This window comes from Macaca thibetana, chromosome 3 (assembly GCF_024542745.1).
Source record: "Macaca thibetana thibetana isolate TM-01 chromosome 3, ASM2454274v1, whole genome shotgun sequence".
NCBI classification, from domain to species: Eukaryota; Metazoa; Chordata; class Mammalia; order Primates; family Cercopithecidae; genus Macaca; species Macaca thibetana.
In genome coordinates this window covers 103,192,297-103,211,560 of record NC_065580.1, presented here as the reverse complement: position 1 = coordinate 103,211,560, position 19,264 = coordinate 103,192,297, and the positions used below count along the sequence as shown (strand labels likewise).

The window sequence follows — 19,264 nt, the reverse complement described above, 5'->3', positions numbered from 1 at the left end:
GCTTATTCTAGGAATCCAAAGATGTTTCTGGAAAATCCAAAAATGTAAGTTATCATACTAACAGATTAAAAGAGAAAAATGTCTTATGATCATCCCATTAGATGCAGAAAATAAAACTCATAAAATTGAACATCCATTTATAATGAAAACATGTAACACAATACAAATAACAGTTTTCTTAACTCAGTAAAATTCTTCAGCAGTCACTAATCTTACCAATAATAAGGTATTTAGAGTGTTCTATTTAAAATCAAGATAAAGATAAATATGCTTTTTCACATTTTATTAAAGTCCAAACTAGCCTAGTGTAATGCAAGAAAAGTAAATAATAGGAAAAGGAAAGGAACAGAAAGAAGGAAAATTTATTATAGTATCAATATTTACCTAGAAAGAATAAAATTATTGACAAATTATTAGGAATTAGAAGAATTCAATACCATGGTTAGATTTAAGTTTAATATTAAAAAATCAGTTGCATTTCTATTCTTTGGCAACAAACAGAAAATATATTTTTTAAAACTATGCCTTATGTATTAGGAAGAAAAATGCATAGGATCTGAGTGAAATTAACAAAATACATATAGTATTTGTATGGAAATTTATTTTAAAAATTCTAAGACATAAATAGAAAAATAAAACACATTTATGTGTGTGAAGGTTCATGTAATGCAGTTCTCCCCAGCTGATGTTCAGATTCAAAGCAATTTCAGCCAGATTGGCTTGCAGGTCACTGTTCACTAAATGATGCTGGAATAGCCTATATGAGAAAAACCGTATGTTATACACAAATATCAGTTCCAGGCCTAGCCATTTTGAATGTTCCTAAGCTGGATGTCTTTTTGACATGTCTTTATAAATTTATCATGCTCCAGGCTTTTCTTGATTTTCCTTGTGCTAGCCTTGGAATCAGCCATTTTTTCCAAGGAGCCCTGGTTCCTTTTAGAGGAGAATGGTATTTGGAAACCAAGACCTGAGTGGTATGTGCACTCATTACTACCAGTGTGTCCTTGTTTCTAGGCCCTTTCACTGCACATATGTGCACGTGTGTGTGTATGAAATCATGATTTCATAACTATAGCTCCAATCCCAGCCCAATGCTATAGAAAGGCAGCCTAGTTAGGTACCTCAGAACTCCCAGAAAAACACCACAGGCTGCCATCTCCTGAAACTCCATCCAGTGGCAGAAGACACTCAGAAAGAGGGTCCAGGGAAATGCTCTCCATCCTGTGGGTCTGGTGTCTACTGTTCCCTCCAGGGAGGCTGCCCATGCAGGTAGCAGCAGCAGGGATCTAATAGGTGCCCTGCTCGGACTAGGCAGCCCGGGAAAGAGCCGTCTGCCCTCTGCCCTCTGCCGACCCCCTACCCCACAATCCTGATGTCTGTACCTTCCACCTCATGGCAACAGGACTTGGGAAGTACATTCTTCCTGCGTCGGCAGCATTATTTGGGGCGGAGACAGAGTACCAGGGCACCAGATGAATCAAGCTGACCAGAATAGCACTAGCACTGCAAAGGCTCTGAACACTAAACGTCATTGTAACTATAGCACACAGAAGTAGGCCAGGACTTGCGTGATAAACCTAAAAACAAAGTGACTCTCTGCTGAAACAGAAATTTAAAATAGGATCCACAGTCTCTAACATAATATAAAAAGTGTACTGGACACAATAGAAAAACCACTTATCATAGCAAGAATGGAGAAAATAGCAAACTTGAATGAGAAAAGGCAATCAACAGATGTCAACACTGAGATGAATAGGATGTGGGGATTATTTGACAAAGGTTTTAAAGCAGTCTCATAAAAACACTTCAGTGAGCAGTTTTAAATACTCTGGAAGGGAATGAAAAGGCTATAAAATCTCACTAAAGAATTGTGTGTTTTTTTTTTAAAGAACAACTTGGTGATTATAGAACTGGAAAATACAATAACTGAAATTAAAATTCAGTAAATGGACTTGGTAGTGGAGTGAATTTTACAGAGGAAGCAATCAGTGCTCTTGAAGATAGAACAATAGAAATCTCCCAGTGTAAATTGAGAGAAAATCACAGGAAAAAGGATAGAGCCTCCGGGACCTATGGTGTAGTAACGAAAGATCTAATATTTGTATCATCAAAATTCCAAAGGAATGGAAAAAGAGAGTGGGGCTGAATAGTATTTTTACAAGTAATCGCTAAAAACTCCCCAAATTTGGTGAAAGACACACCTGCAGAGTGAAGACACTGAGCGATTCCCAAGTAAGACAAACCCAGAGAAATCCATGCCAAGATACACTATAAGTTAACTTTTAAAACTAAAAGAAAAAAAATATTGAAAGCAGGTATGGAGAAATGACACATCACCTACAGGGCAAAACTGACTTGAATTGTAGCAGACTTCTCATGTGAAACTAAGGAGGCCAGAAGGTTGTGGCAGAACATTTGTCAAGGTGAATTACATATCCAGTGGATGTTTCCTTTAGGAATGAAGGGGAAATAGACATTCTCCAATCAAGGAAAATTAAGATAATTTGTGGCTAGCAGAGAACCTTAAAGAATGGTTAATTGAAATTCTTTTGTCAGGTTTGTTGAAGATCAGATGGTTGTAGATACGTGGTTTTATTTGTGAGTTCTCTATTCTGTTCCTTTGGTCTATGTGCCTGTTTTTGTACCAGGACCATGCTGTTTTGGTTACTGTAGCCTTGTAATATAGTTTGAAGTCTGGTAGCCTGAGGCCTCCAGCTTTGTTCTTTTTGCTTAGGATTGTCTTGGCTATATGAGCTCTTTTTTGATAGCGCGGAATCAACCCAAATTGCCCATGAATGACAGATTGGCTAAAGAAAATGTGGTACATATACACCATGGAATATTATGCAGTCATAAGAAGAAATGAGATTATGTCCTTGGCAGGGACATGGATGGAGCTGGAAGCCATTATCCTCAGCAAACTAATGCAGGAAAAGAAAACCAAACACTGCATGTTCTCACTTATAAGTGGGAGCTGAACAGTGAGAACACATGGACACAGGGAGGGGAACAACACACACTGGGGCTTGTCAGGGGAGGGTAGTGGGAGGGAGAGCATCAGGAAAAATAGCTAATGCATGCTGGGCTTAATACCTAGGTAATGGGTTGATAGGTGCAGCAAACCACCATGGCACATGTTTAGCTATGTAACAAACATGCACATCCTGCACATGTACCCCTGAAATTAAAACTTAAAAAGTTCTGAAAACAAAAAGGAAATGAAAGAAGGAATCCTAGAATATAGGGAAGAAATATAAAACAGCAAAATAGATACACAGAGGGGTAGATATAATAGACTATTCTTCTCATGAGTATTTCCTTTCGTGTACTTTTTTCACTTTATTTTGTTATTCTTTATTTAGATTTTTAAGTCAAGGATTTAATTCATTTATTTTCACTCTTTCATTTTTATGGATAAAGCTTTTGAGGCCATGAATTTGCTCCTTATCCTTGCTTTAAATGTCTTCCTTAGTTTCCATATGGAAATGGTATTTGCCTGCCATGCTGCTGCCATCATTCTATTTTTCACCTTTCTGAATCTGTTTTTGTTTGTCTTCCCTGTGTCTTTGCTTTGTGAGATAATGTGAAAACCTTTGTTGTAAGTTTTAGTGTATTTGACTATATTTGCTTTGTTTCTGTATATGATTCTTTTTTAAACTTTTTGTATTTAGGAAAGTTACTATTTCCTCAATTATTGCATATTTGAAACTTTTTTATAACTTCTATACTTGAATGACAGATTGGCTAACTATAAAATCCTTGGTTCTCACTTTTTAAAGTTTCTTAAAAATGCGTCTACACCACTGCTTTGGTTTGTAAGTTTCGTTTAACAAGTCTGATGGCTAGCCACATTGTTCTGTCCCTTATAAATTATGTGACTTTTGTGCCTGGAGGTTCTGAGGAATTTTTCTTCATTTTTCATAGTTCTACTGAAAGATGTCTTGAGTTAGTTTACCATACCAGATTAATTTTTTCCAGTACCCCTGGATCCTTTCTAAATCCCGATTCATGTCTTCTTTTATTTCTGGAAAGTTTTCTTGGATTATAATTTAAACACTAGTTTTGATTCATTGCTGTGAGTTGTTTGTTTGTTTTTTTTTTCAGGCACTTCATTTGTAAGTATGTGCCTTTCTTCCATTTCTGCCACTTTGTCTGATACTTCTCACTTCTTTCTCTGGTATCATTTTCATTCTTCATTGTTTTAGTGCCTTTACTTCAATTCCTTCATTAACTTATTTGAATTTCTTTTCTTTTAATCATCTTGTGATTTCGTTTTTATTTTTGATCATGTTCTTCTTTTCTTCCATTCCCTTTCTATGTCTAATAAACTCTTCCTTTCTTTCTGATTTTTTCCCCATTTCTGTTCTTGGTTTTTGAATTTCTTGTTTAAATTGCTTTTTTAATATTTCTGAATGCTCATTTGAGGATATTTAATTCAACTTTTAATTCTGCATAATTTTCTTCTGCTTTGTGAGATTTTATCTTTCAGTGGTGTGGATTTCATTAGCTGAAATATTTGACTTTCATGTTTGTTATCTTCTTAAAGAAGCTCTGGATATTTATATAGGCATTTTTTCATCTAATAATTATTTTGTGTTTTCTAGTCCAAGTGCAAACCTCTTCTGAAAATGTAGCATAGTGTGATGTTTTTCAACGAATAACTTTTTTTTTTTGTGCGTGATGGCAGTAGTGATGGATAGTCTTTTGGTTTGGGTTCTCATTTTTCCTGCTGGATACTTTTTCCTTCTTGCACTCCCCTTTTTATTCTCCTTTCTTTCCAGAAATGATGGCTTTCTGACATCGGTGTTTTTGTCCCTACTCACTCTTAGGCCCTGCTCTGTACTCCCATTTACCAATTTCCCAGGGCTCTTTTTACACATAGGGTGGACTTTTCTCTTTCTTGGGTTATTTTAGTTCCAATTTTGACCCCTGTCTTTCCTTTTCTTCTTTATCCTTTTGTGGGTCTCCCCTCATTCCCTGCAAAGGCTTAGGTCAGGGACTTGAGGTATAACTCTATATATTCGTTGCTTCCTTTTCGATTCATAGGTAATTTGAAGTTTGTGCTGTTACCTTTTTTCCATATATGTGGTTGTACTGTTCTACTTGGTTGATATATGCAAAGATTTGAATTTAGGCTGCTGTAACTTTCCCCAGGCTAACCAGAAGTGCACAATTGTTCCCTTTTTAATCAAGGCTAGTCAAAAAATAAACAACAACAACAACAAAATAGAAGCCTCATGGCCAGTTCTAGTTCATATCCTTCTCTCTTAAAGGAAAGCTTAAGTTTTCACATTTCACACTGTTATTTCTTGAAGATGGGCTCATATATTTCCACAGGAGTGGTAGAAGAACTTTTAAGGTAGTGTTTTGAAAAATGGATTTTCAGCTGAGAAATAATATTTGGAAACAAACACATAAACACCCCCTTTTCTTAACAGAAATCAAAAAGAAGTAACCTTTTAAAACTTCCTTTAGATTAGGATATGTATAAGCAGCCACTTTTTCGACGCACACAGGGTTTTCTCTTTGTTCAAATCCCCCCTCCCTCTGTCTCTGTATGGGGAGCTGTTTTCTTCTTCCTTCTTTCTTTCTTGCCTATTAACCTTTTCACTCCTTAAGACAAAAAAAAAATTTAGGATATGTAGAATTCTAGTGTTGCTATATATTTCATACCAGTGTCATCAGTTTTAATTCTTTGCTTTTAAACAAGATTTTCTAAAGGAAATTTTTTTTTAACCTCACCATTTATATCTCACATAATTAAAATTTTTCTATGTCATTTATAGATATAATTGAATACTTTAACTGGGTGATTTGTAGTTTTAAATACTGGACTTCTCTTTTATTTTCTAGCTAATTCAAGGTAGTGCCTGGTGGTGTGGAACAATCATTTTGAAATTTCTGACATCTAAAATCTTAGGTGTTTCAGACCACGTAAGTACTTTTTAGTTAAAACATAAAAGTTCTTATAAATATGTAGCTGAATGAAAACTTTGAAGCCATCTATTCTTATCTCTTCATTTTACGGAGGTTAAGTGTCTTCTTTAAGGTCTCTAGATGAGTTATTGGCAGAGTCAATAAGTCAATAACTGCAAGTCAAAAGTTCAGTGATCTTTGCAACCCACTAAAAAGAAAGAATATTCATCAATGCTGACTTGACCTTTTAGGAAAAAAAAACACTAATAGTTTGTTAAGTAGTTATTTGTTTATATTTCAGTTAAAATAGAAATAATTAGTTGTTTACATTGTAAGTTATCCATTTATGATGTTATTGCAGATGTTAACATATGGGAGGCTGTCCTCAGCTTTGAAAATACAGAACTCTTAAAATCTCAGTGTTGTTTTATGTATTTATAACTATGGACTAAAATCAATTTATGATTTGATGTTTTAAGGCCTTTCTTGTTATATAAAAAGAGAATGTTAAAAATTTTTGATCTTTTCATTTTCTAGGAAATACATGCAGAACATTTCTCTCTCATGTGGTATTTTGTTTGTTAATGTCTTAAAGAGTAGCCCTTTTCAAGGCCTAAGTCCCTGCTTAACTAACTGGTTTAGGTAATAGAAAACAATGCATGAATCTACTTTTTATTTCTAGCATTTTCTGTTTAGAAATAAGCATACATGAGTATATCATACAATAATCAATTTTGAAATTTACTTCATTTAATGCTATCCAATTAGGGCCCTGTTTGATGCTGAAATTATGTAGTTTGACAAGGGGTTATAGTATTACTTCTCTAAAAGGTCAAATGCTATCTCTATATAACATGCAACATGTTTATATTACATAAAATTTCTAAATGTAAGCATTTGCCATTTATTGCTAGCTTTGCATGGTGGTTTATTAGTTTATTTGTTGCTGCTGTTCTCTGGTATGTCTGATATTTTTCCCCATTCTCCTTTCCTTTTTATTGTTTTTAACTTTATTATATATGTCTTATGATAAACTTTATTTAGACCTTCTAAGTTATTTATTTATCTGTTAAGTTTGTTCATGATTATGTTTCTTGCCTTACTTCACACTTACTTCACATTGACCCCCAGCTCTTTACAAATCTTTTTTTTTTTGAAACACAGTCTCACTCTGTCACCCAGGCTGGAGTGCAGTGGCCAATCTCGGGTCACTGCAACCTCCACCTCCCAGGTTCAAGCAATTCTTGTGCCTCAGCTTCCTGAATAGCTGAGATTATAGGCACATGCCACCATGCCCGGCTAATTTTTGTATTATTGGTAGAGATGGGGTTCCAGCATGTTGGCCAGCCTGGTCTCAAACTCCTGACCTCAAGTGATCCGCCTGCCTTGGCCTACCAAAGTGCTGGGATTACAGGTGTGAACCACCATCCCTGCCCTACAAATTAAAAACAAACAAAAAAAAATACAAACATGCTTCCTTGGTAGTCCTGAGTGACTTCCTTTATGTGACAGTTATGAGGAAGACCTGAAATTATAGTGGTTTGGTTAAATTACTGTTAGTCAGCAGGCCTACTCTAAATTAGAAAAATGAAGTGCAACTCTAAATTATCCTTGAGTACTGGTAGATTAGGAAAAATAATTGAATGAAAACCACTCATAATCATCAAACTTGTTATAAAATAATTCCTATCCCTATAAAATAATTTGAATTAAGAGTTTGCTTGCCAAATATTTTCCTTTTTCTGGCCTTCTGAGGATGCTGTGGAAAAATAATTGTCTCACCAAGAGCAGGTTGTAAATAATCAGTGGAAAAATAGAAGTTCTGCATTGGGTTTGGTTGTTGGTATCTATTTTTAGCCTTAGAGATCAAATAGCTAAGTCAAAGATCAAAGTGGTATGTATACTTGTGGTAATTCTTATGAGGATCAGGTCTCATATTCAATGGTTTAAATATATGTCTGTAAAACATCAAGAAGTACCAAATATTGTAATCAGTCTGTGAGGCTTTGTGAAAATGACAGTGCACAGAAAGCTTATGACCTACAATGTATGTTGAAAGAGGTTAAGTAAAATACTTTTTCATCGTAAATTGTCTTATTATAAAGGGTAATTAACTCCATGGTGGTTTCTTCTCAGCAGATATTGATTTTAACTCACTCTTTATCATCTCTTTATTTTTTTCTGACTTCTTTCTACTTTTCATTTTTCATGATATTTCTCTTTATTTTCAGTTAGCTTGAGAAGTCAGCACATCGTATATTTGGTTCACTGTAGTTTTTTGTTTTCTTAGAGGGATGTCTAAATATATTAGATTTATCTGGTCTATAAGTTTTGTTATTCTTACATCAATAAAGTATTACTGGCTATAGGCTATACTCATTTGTATAATTTTAATTCATTTTACTTTATTTTCTCCCAGATTCACCTGAGTGATCTTATAGCAGCCAGAATCTTAAGGTATACAGATTTTGATACTTTAATATACACCTGTGCTCCCGAATTTGACTTCATGGAAAAAGCGGTATGAATGTTTCTTTTCTCCTTCTCTACTAATAGGAGTTTTTGCTCTAGTTTTTTTTTTTTTTTATCTGAAACTCAAAATTTTTACTCAGAAAGTCAACTTATTTTATATTTTTTTACTGTAACTTTGCTAATCCACCTTCCTCACTTGTATTTTTGTCTGTAAAATAAAAAAAAGATACCTTTATCTTATAGAGTTATTGATGATGGTTAAATGAGATAATCTGAGAGAGTGTTTAACATACAATATGACCCATAATAATTACTATTATTACAAATCAATTTTAATAATCTAGGCCAATAAGAAATATGGGACCATTCAGGAAAAAGTCTCAATTCTTGTTTCTGTTTTTAAGAAATTCAGTGTTATTACAGTTAACACCCCAAATATTATAACATTTTTAACAAAGTGTTACCAAGAAAGGTATACTACTGATGAGTTTTAATGAACATATAAAAATTCATTTTAAGTATATGCAAAGTATTATTCTTTTTAAAAAGTTCATGCCATAAAGCTTTAGAATATAGGCTGGACATGGTGGTTCATCCCTATAATCCCAGCACTTTGGGAGGCCGAGGCGGTGGATCACTTGAGGTCAGGAGTTTGAGACCAGCCTGGCCAATATGGTGGTAACCCCATCTCTACTAAAAATATGAAAATTAGCCAGGCATGTTGGTGCATGCCTGTAGTCCCAGCCTGAGTAGGAGGCTGAGACAGGAGAATTGCTTGAACCCTGGAGGCAGAGATTGCAGTGAGCTGAGATCGTGCCAATGCACTCTAGCCTGGGCAACAGAGTGAGACTTTGTATCAAAAAAAGAAAAGAAAAGAAAAAAAATTGGCCTCTTTGTAGAATCATGGAACACAAGATCAGGAAGGGCTCCTAGAGGCCATGCCATATAGTTCTTTCATTTGCAGATAAAGAAAAACTTAAAAGATTTGCTTAAAGCACACACAAGCTAAGATCAGGACATGGATTCTAATCGATTCTAGAACTCTCAATCCAGGGCTCTTTCCTCTATATGTAGCTTAATTGTTTTCAAAGAATGTAACAAAGTTGCTACTGAATTGATTATTCCTTGTGTAATCATTATGAATTATGATTTAGTGGTATATAATAAAATTTTACATTCTTCTCTTATCCATCCAATCAGTCATCCATTCATTCAGAAACTACTATTGACCACTAGTTATCCGTGAGGCAGTTTGCTATAGCACGACAAAGAGGAAAAGGAACTGGTTTCTTGCTTTTAAGAAATGTATAATTTAGTTACGTGGTAAATTACTCCTTATCACAATAACAGGTCATCAGAATTAGTTAGCCAATGTTATTTCTGTATTTATTCATAGTTTTAGTAATTAACTTTGGTTAGCTTTCTTTCTTGTTAGCTCTAGTTTCACTAATGAAAATAGTGGAGCTATGTAGTACGGAAAATTACAATGTAGGACCCAGGGATTGGTAAACACACATTTTAAAACTTAGTATTATGTAAATTAAAAAAGAAAAGAAAAAATAGATATAGCAATTCTATTTTTATTAAAATAGTACATTTTTCATTAAATTTTTGGAATACTTTTTATAACTATTTTTATAATTTTAATTATTTTATTAATGCATGGAAGAGGATAAATATATATTCTGCTGGTGACAAAGAAATTTTACCTTTTACTTTTAAGAAATGGTATCATGGCACTTAGTTTGACTTAGATGTTTACTAATTTAATGTAAAATTTGTAAGTAACTATTTTGAATAATTTGGTATATTTCAGACTCCGCTGAGATACACAAAGACATTATTGCTTCCAGTTGTTATGGTGATTACATGTTTTATCTTTAAAAAGGTATTTTTAAACCAATTATTATTTGTTTTTGGCATCAATATAAGGACTATAATAATGCAAATTGCTCAGAATTCCACGTTATTTTTAGGATGAATTCTTTCTCTCAAAGTTTGTTTTTTATTTAGATATTTCATTATTGATCTTTTTATAAAAAGCCATGATAAAAGGTATTCTTATTTTTTCTTTCAAAAGATACATACCAGTCACCAGCTGTGTATCAAGGACTACATTAATATTGTAGGTACACCTGGACAAATAAAATGTGGCCACTCCTGTCTTGGAACTTACGGTCCTGGATTACTGGGGGTGGGGGTGCAGACATGAAGCAAATAATCATACAAATGTCTAAAGAATTAAAATTTTTATAGGTACTATGAAAGAAAAGTCCAGTGACAACAACATTAATGTCTTTCAAATACAAAGCACGGTGAAGTCTTGATCTATTTTGAGTGGGCCTGCGTAGAAGAAATTTGTATAGCTAATTAAAAAATATTTTTCTATATGTTCACTGTTTCCATGACAGAAGAAAATAATATCTCAATAAAAGAAATAATCTTTAAAATACCAGTGGCAGGTTTTCTTGGTCTGGGTAGAGTTTATCTAAAAGCATGGTTAAAGACAGTGGGGTTTTATTTATTTATTTATTTTTTTAGCAGTCTTGAGCCATCTTTATTTATATTATTTACAAGCTATCTTGTCTTAAGCCAGTATGTATTTATTTTATACTTTTAAGCAGATAACAATAATGCAATTTCCCTACCACTATACCAGTTGTATTCTTGTTGAAAGGAGTTTTCTGTATTTAAAGTCAAATTGCATATCTTCCCTATGTAGTTTTAGTTGCCACACTTCTCACTCCTTTATTTACACATAGATGTGAATAATTTAAGAGTGAGAAAGGTATCTCCCTCAACATCTCTGTTGTTTTACCCTTGATCCAGTTCCCTGGGGACCATGTGGAAAGTCAGGATAAAGGAAACAAGGAGGAATGAGTAAAATGTGAGCAGGTTTACTGCCCTGCATCCTTTCGGCCCATGCTGGCTTAGAATGAAGATTTTCTCTACTGACCTGTTTCTTTTCCATCAAGGCAAAATGTCAAGTTATTCTTACAAGGCTCCACTTAGAGAGGCCAATGCACGAATTAACTATTCAGCAGAGAGTCAGCCAATGTGAGAGAAACTGATAGCTAGATCCGCAACTGCTATATTTAAAAAAATTAAGATCCAAGACTTATAAATACATTACTAGTCTCCAAACACACCGCATCCTGAACTATGCATGTGCACTAGCAGGGGCATGTGCGTATACACACACATACACACATCCCTGCAGCCACCCAAGTTTCATACACACACACGCACACGCACACGCACACGTACACATACATCCCTGCAGCCGCCCAAGTTTCATACACACACATACACGCACAAACATCCCTGCAGCTAGCCAAGTTTCATATACACATACACAAATGTGCACACAAACACTCATCCTTGCAGCAAGCCAAGTTTCATACACACATACACACGTACACACACACGCACACGCACACTAATCCCTGTAGCTGGCCAAGTTTCATACACACACACACACACACACACACACACACACACACATACTCTGTCTCTCTCTCTCTCATCGCTGCAGCCAGCCAAGTTTCACTCCTTCCTTTCTGCTTTCTTATAAACTCCTCGGTCTTTATTTGTCCTATTGTGGCTTATTTTTCACCCCAAGGATACTTCTGATGGTCATTTAGTTTTCAATCATGTGAAGTCACTTCTCGGAAGGAGAAAAGGAAGGTGTGTGTAGTATGACCATCCCATTCCTGAGGACTCCCTTAAACATCAAAAAATACTTCTTTCCTTGGCGGAGTGTTTACATTAATGAATCAGAGCATTTTAAATATTGCAGTATTCCTTAGAAAAGTTTCATTGATTTGATTCTATTCACAGACTATTCGTGATATTTCGTGTGTTTTAGCTACAAACACTTATCTAAGGTAAATATATCATCATTGTTTTTAAAATATACTGTATTCAGTTATTAAATAACTTACTGTAACATTAATTTTTCAAATGAATATGCATTAAAATTTAGCATTATGATTAAGAAAGGAGATATGAATCAAACGTAAATGTTTTCTTTAAAATATTATTCTTATGGATTTTTTTTTTTTTTTTTTGAGACGGAGTCTCACTCTGTGGCCCAGGCTGGAGTGCAGTGGCGCGATTTCGGCTCACTGCAAGCTCCGCCTCCCGGGTTCACGCCATTCTCCTGCCTCAGTCTCCTGAGTAGCTGGGACTACAGGCACCCGCCACCACGCCTGGCTAATTTTTTTTTTTGTATTTTAGTAGAGACGGGGTTTCACCGTGTTAACCAGGATGATCTGGATCTCCTGACTGTCTCGGCCTCCCAAAGTGCTGGGATTACAGGCGTGAGCCACCGTGCCCAGCCTCTTACAGATTTCTTATATGTATTTGGACTTGTTTTGGAGATATTTATATTTGTGAACTAACTCAAAGTTTAAATTGATAAATTATAATATATCATTAGAATTTAAAGTCAGTAAGCTAAAGATTTATTTTTGGAATTCCTCTCTCGCTCTGTCTCTCCCTCCCTCCCTCCCTTCCTGCCTGCCTGCCTTCTCTCTGTCTTGCCTTGCCTTTTCTTTCCCTTTCCCTTTCCTTTCCTTTCTTCTTTTCTTTCTTTTGACAGAGTCTTGCTCTGTCACCCAAGCTTGAGTGCAGTGGCATGATCTCTGCTCACTGCAGCCTGGACATCCTGGGCTCAAGCGATCATCTCATCTCAGCTCTGCCAAGCAGCTGGGACTACAGGTGTGCATCACCATGCCCAGCTAATTTTTGTATTTTTTTGTAAAGGGGGGTTTCACCATATTGGTCAGGCTTTTCTTTCTTTTTTAACTTTCAGAGGGGGTATAATTGTGTTCCCGAATATTTATGAATTTTCTTCTAAACTTATTGTTAAAACTATTTATTGTAGAACATTTTTGGATGGTTTTAGCAATGTCACTAGCATAAGCAGATGCCAGCAAAATGTATTGTATCAGTCACACATAAGTAAATTGCTACAGGACTCAAGAAGTAAATTGTGAAGAAAATTTCCTTCTGAGGGAAATATCTCAAATGACATGTTTTTTAATGTTCAACTTTTATTTTAGATACAGGGGGCACATGTACAGGCTTGTTACATGGGTATATTGTACCCAGGTAGTGAACATAGTAGTAGTTTTCAAGTTACATTTTATATTTGTAAGTAGAATATTTGATTTTATTTTGTGACTTCTACTTTATAGAATCGTTTTAGATTTATAGAAAAATTGTGAAGACAGTAGAAAGAATTTCCCTGAACCCCATCCTCCATGCTTGTATTTTTAATAAACCAGCTGTGTATGGTTGTCAGAAGAGCTAATTAAGCTGTTAGGTGCATCTGTTGAAATTGTTTCCAAAATAAAGGGGATAATAGACCCATTCTATATTGTTCTGGACAGATGGAGCCCAGGGAAATGTGTCTTGGCATTCTAAAAAAGAATGAATGGCAAACCCTGGACACTATTCCCATAAGGAGTGAATGAAGGGACTTGGGATATTTAATTGGATAATAGAAGATTGAAGGGTATGTGGCAACTGTCTTCATGTATTGCAGAGGGTGTAATGTGGAAGCAACAGCTCGCAGAGGCCAGTGGATGGAAGATAATTACTCAGAATATGGAAGTCTTATGTACTGATTACATATTTGAAAGTGACAGGCCTGTTGTGTATGGGCAGAGGGTTCTGGGTTAAATTGCAAAAATAATAATAGCAGGGGCTAGTAGTAATACATTCTGAAAAACCAGTGTATCAAAAAGAGAGGGAATACTCCCTTCTCTTAGATCTGCTCCTCCGAGTGCTGACTGTAAGTAGCTTTGTATGTTTTATTTTAGAAAACACATATAGAAACACAGTATTTTTAAAAAATAGAATTGTAGTATTCTTATCTGCAGCTTGTTACTTGTATTTAATAGTGTGTCTTGGGCCTCTGCCTTGATCTTCATTATACTTTATAATGGTCTTAGGATTTTATTGTTGACCATCATGTGTGACTGCCATGTGGTTAGCCTTTCCCATATCAATGAAAGTTTAGAATAGGCCGGGCGCAGTGGCTCAAGCCTGTAATCCCAGCACTTTGGGAGGCCGAGACGGGCGGATCACGAGGTCAGGAGATCGAGACCATCCTGGCTAACACCATGAAACCCCGTCTCTACTAAAAATACAAAAAACTAGCCAGGCGAGGTGGCGGGCGCCTGTAGTCCCAGTTACTCCGGAGGCTGAGGCAGGAGAATGGCGTAAACCCGGGAGGCGGAGCTTGCAGTGAGCTGAGATCCGGCCACTGCACTCCAGCCCGGGCTACAGAGCAAGACTCCGTCTCAAAAAAAAAAAAAAAAAAAAAAAAAGAAAGTTTAGAATATATATAACTTTTGTCATAAAAACCAATGTTTTGAGGATTGAACATCCTGGTTCCTGTATCTTGGTACACTTATTCTATGTATTTCTATAGTATAAAATATTTGAATTTGGACTGCTGATTATGAGGCTTGCATATGTTAGAATTTGATAAATACTGAGAAATAATAATGAGGAGAGTGTCCATTTCCCTGCACCTCCACCAACATTGTTATCAAGCTTCTAATTTTTTCTGATAGGAAAAAAAAAGTTCATTTTATTGTATAAATTCTTTGTCAGTGAAGTTTTGCAGCTTTTCATGTGTTTGTTTACTATGTTTCTTTTTGACCTTTAGAAGTTGTTTTGTGGGTTGTTTTTTTTTTGTCAGTCTTGCTGCTGTGTATGCAGTGGCACGATCTCGGCTCACTGCAATCTCCGCCTCCTGGATTCAAGCGATTCTCTTGCCCCAGCCTCTGGAGTAGCTGGGATAACAGGCACCCATCACCACACCCAGCTAATTTTCGTAGTTTTAGTGGAGACAAGGTTTTTCCATGTTGGCCAGGCTGGTCTCAAACTCCTGACCTCAGGTGATCCGCCCACCTTGGCCTCCCAAAGTGCTGGGATTGCAGGCATGAGCCCCTACGCCCACCTAGCCATGCGTTATGTTTTTGCTTTGTCCATGGACAGTAACCTTTTGTCTCTTATGTGCATTACATAGTTTCTTTTAAGATGTCAACTTATAGTTCATTTATGGTCTCTGCTTTATAGAACTTCTAAATTTCTGTATAATCACAGTGACAAATTTTTTTCTGGGTTCATATGTTGCTTAGAAACTCTTCCCTACATCAAAAACATTAAAATATGTTTTCAGATTTTCTTTTATAATTTTCTATTACATATAGGTGATTAATTACTCTTGCATTAATTTTGTGGTATAGTGACACAGAGGAGTTTACCTTTTCCCCCTCAAACGAGGTATTGTCCCAACACAGTATTGCATAAATCTTTTTTCCAGTCATTTGAAATGTCAGTTTTTTATCACTTACCAATTCTCATTATACTTGAGTCTGTTTTAGATTGTCTCTTATATTGATCTGTTAGTTTATAGGAAAGCTGTATTACTTTCTTTTTTTTTTTTGCATCACATTTGTATCTAGCCACATCACCAAACTTTCTTTCCAGTTCTAATAGTTTTTCTACTGATGCTCTGAATTTCCTAGGCAGGTTATCATTTAATCCACAAATAATATTAACTTTCTAATATTTGTATTTCTCTATTTCCTTGTCTTACATATTAGCTAGAACTTTTAGAACAACTTTGAATTGCAGTGATAATGGGCTTGTCCTTACTTTGTTTCTGACTCTAAAGTGAAGAATGCTTTTAGTGTCTCACTGTTTCATTTGCTGTTAGTATATAATAGGGAGCCTTCATTTCATTAAGAAAGTTTCCTTTGGGTTTATATAAGCCAGGAAAATTTAAACAATTAAAAATAGATGTTGAAAGTGTATAATGTGTGAACTGTAACTCAATAAAGCAGTAAAAAGTGAATGTGAATTTTTTTAATGGCTTTAAAACTATTTTGGTGATTACTATATATTTTTTCTCCTTATTAATAACTACATGCATTTTAAAATTTGTGGTAAGAACGCTTAACATGTGATCTACTCTCTTAACAATTTTTTAACTGTGCAATACTGTGTTGTGGACTATAGATGCAACATTCCACAGTCAATCTCTTGAACTTATTCATCTGGCTTAACTGAAGCTTTAAGCCTGTTGATTAGTAACTCCCCATTTCCCCTCGTTGCAGCTCCTGGTGACACCATTCCACTCTTTGACTCTATGACGTTGACTATTTTAGGTACCTCATGGAAGTGGAATTGTGCATTATGTATTTTGTGGGATTGGCTTATTTCAGTTAGCATAATGCCTTTCAGGTTCATCCATGCTGTCTCACATTGAAGAATTTCCTTCTTTTTTTAGGCTGAACAATATTCCATTGCTTATGTATGCTGCGTTTTTATTATTCATCTGTTGATGGACATTTAGTCGGTTTCCACATCTTGACTACTATGAATAGCACTGCAGTGAACATGAGAGTGTTAATATCTCGTTGAGATTTTGATTTCAACTCTTTTGGATAAATACTTAGAAGTGGGATTACTGGATTTTATGGTAGTTCTACTTTTAATTTTTTAAAGATTTTTTTGGTGAACCTCCATCCTGTATTCCATAGCAGGTGCATCATTTGTAATTCCACCTGTGCAAGGATTTCAATTTCTCTACATTCTTGCCAACACTAATTATCTTTGTTTTTTGGATAATGTCTATCTTGACATGTACATTAGAGTTGTAATCTTTCTGCTGGTAGAAGGTCTTGCTTCAATGGTGATAGCTTCTTACTGATCAGGTGGCTGTGGCAATTTCTTAAAATAAGACAACAATGAAGTTTACCACATTGATTGACTCTTCCTTTCGTGAAAAACTTCTCGGTAGCATACAATGCTGTTTGATAGCATTTTACCTACCATAGAACTACTTTCAAAATTGGAGTCAGTCCTCTCAAACCCTGCCACGCTTTATCAACCAAGTTTATGTCATATTCTGAATCCTTTGTTTTCATTTCAACAATGTTCACAGCATGTTCACCAGGAGTAGATTCCATCTCAAGAAGTCACTCTCTTTGCTTATCCATAATAAGTGACTCCTCATCCATTCAAGTTTTATCGTGAGATTGCAGCAATTCAGCCACGTCTTGAGGCTCCACTTCTAATTCTAGTTCTCTTGCTGTTTCCACCACATCTGCAGTGACTTCCTCTGCTGAAGTCTTGGACCCCTTAGAGTCACCCATGAGGGTTGGAATCATTTTTAATGTTATATGAGAAGAAAACATTCTAAGAAAATAACAGATAAAGTAGAAAATAAGTTGGAATCAACTGCTTCCCATCTCTTATTGATGTTAGTATTTTGACCTCCATCCATGAATCACAAATATCCTTAATGGCATCTAGAATGGTGAATCCTTTCCAGAAGGTTTTCAATTTACCCAAATCCATCAGAGGAATCACTATCTATGACAGCTATAGCCTTATGAAATATATTTCTTAAATAATAAGACTTGAAAGTTGAAATGACTCCTTGATCCAGACTGCTTTCCTGCAACCTTAATCTCCTTGTCCATCTCTATCAGAACTCTTGGGTGACCAGCTGCATTGTTAATGAGCAATAATATTTTGAAAGGAATCTTTTTTCTGAGAAGTAGGTCTCAAGAGTGGGTTTAAAATATTCAGTAAATCATGCTGTGACAGATGTGCTGTCATCTAGGCTTTGTTGTTCCATTTGTAGAGTAGAGGCAGAGTAGATTTAGCATAATTCTGAAAAAAGGCCTCAGGATTTTCAAAGTGGTAAATGAACATTGGCTTCAACGGAAAGTCGCCAGCTGCGTTAGTCCATAACAGGGTAATTCTGTTTTGGATTTTTCATAAAACCAGCTTTTGGTTTTATTATATTTATGAAGGTTCTCCATTTTATTAACCTCTGCTTATATTTTTATGTCCTTAGTTTTTCTTTTGGTGCACTTTTGTTGTTTTTCTGTGTTTAAAGTTCACATCATTTATTATCAATCATTATTGTGTCCTAGTAAATACATTTAAAAGTTATAACTTTTTCTCTGAAGAAAACTCACACCACATCCCACGATGTGTGTAGCATTACCATTAATGTTATTTCCGTGTAGTCTGTGATTTGAGTTTTGATCATTTAGTCCAAAATCATTTAGAAGAATGTCCTAAAATGTCTAACTAGTTTTAGGCCGGGTGTGGTGGCTCATGCCTGTAATCCCAGCACTTTGGGAGGCTGAGGTGGGTGGATCACGAGGTCAGGAGATCGAGACCATCCTGGCCAACACAGCGAAACGCCGTCTCTACTAAAAATACAAAAATTAGCCAGGCGTGGTGGCACGCACCTGTAGTTCCAGCTACTTGGGAGGTTGAGGAAGGAGAATCCCTGGAACCCAGCAGATGGAGGTTGCAGTGAGCCAAGATCGTCACTGCACTCCAGCCTGGCAACAGAGTGAGACTCCGTCTCCAAAATAATAATAATAATAATTTTTAAAAATGTCTAACTAGTTTCTTCTGTTGTATATTTTGCCTTTAAAATTAACTTGCTATTTATTGAGATGGATGTTCAGTTTTAGTAAATGCTCTATGAGGATTTTTTTAAATGTTCATTCCTTATTTGGGGGAAGTTCAATGTTACATGTTATTATCATGTTATTAATGTGCTATCCTAAATGGTCTAGTACACCAACTTATTTTTCTACTTTATCTGTTTTCTTAGAATGCTATCTTCACATACAACATTAAAAATGAATTTTTCAAAATTGTCTTGTAATTTTAATAGTGTTTGCTTTATATAGATAGTGCTGTTGTTCATTGCATGATTATTATAGGATTGTACTTTTGATTATTATAAAGGATATTCTTTGCTTCACTTAGTGGTTTTTGCTGTAAATTTTTCCTTGTAGAAAATTAATATTGCCACATC

General features: G+C 35.4%; 2 protein-coding genes across 4 annotated transcripts in view; both read left to right on the top strand.

The window, feature by feature from the left end:
- Positions 1 to 19,264, top strand: part of LSM5 (LSM5 homolog, U6 small nuclear RNA and mRNA degradation associated) — a 298,060-nt gene that overhangs the window by 29,604 nt on the left and 249,192 nt on the right. The gene's annotated exons all lie outside the window — the stretch shown is intronic.
- The window catches only part of LOC126950095 (probable C-mannosyltransferase DPY19L2), a 92,984-nt gene that overhangs the window by 54,991 nt on the left and 18,729 nt on the right, over positions 1 to 19,264 (top strand). For all 3 annotated transcript variants that reach the window (XM_050783272.1, XM_050783271.1, XM_050783273.1), the window contains 4 exons: positions 5,857 to 5,937; positions 8,339 to 8,440; positions 10,208 to 10,279; positions 12,232 to 12,278. In XM_050783272.1, coding sequence (XP_050639229.1) covers positions 5,857 to 5,937; positions 8,339 to 8,440; positions 10,208 to 10,279; positions 12,232 to 12,278 — 302 coding nt within the window. The remainder of the gene's footprint in view (positions 1 to 5,856; positions 5,938 to 8,338; positions 8,441 to 10,207; positions 10,280 to 12,231; positions 12,279 to 19,264) is intronic.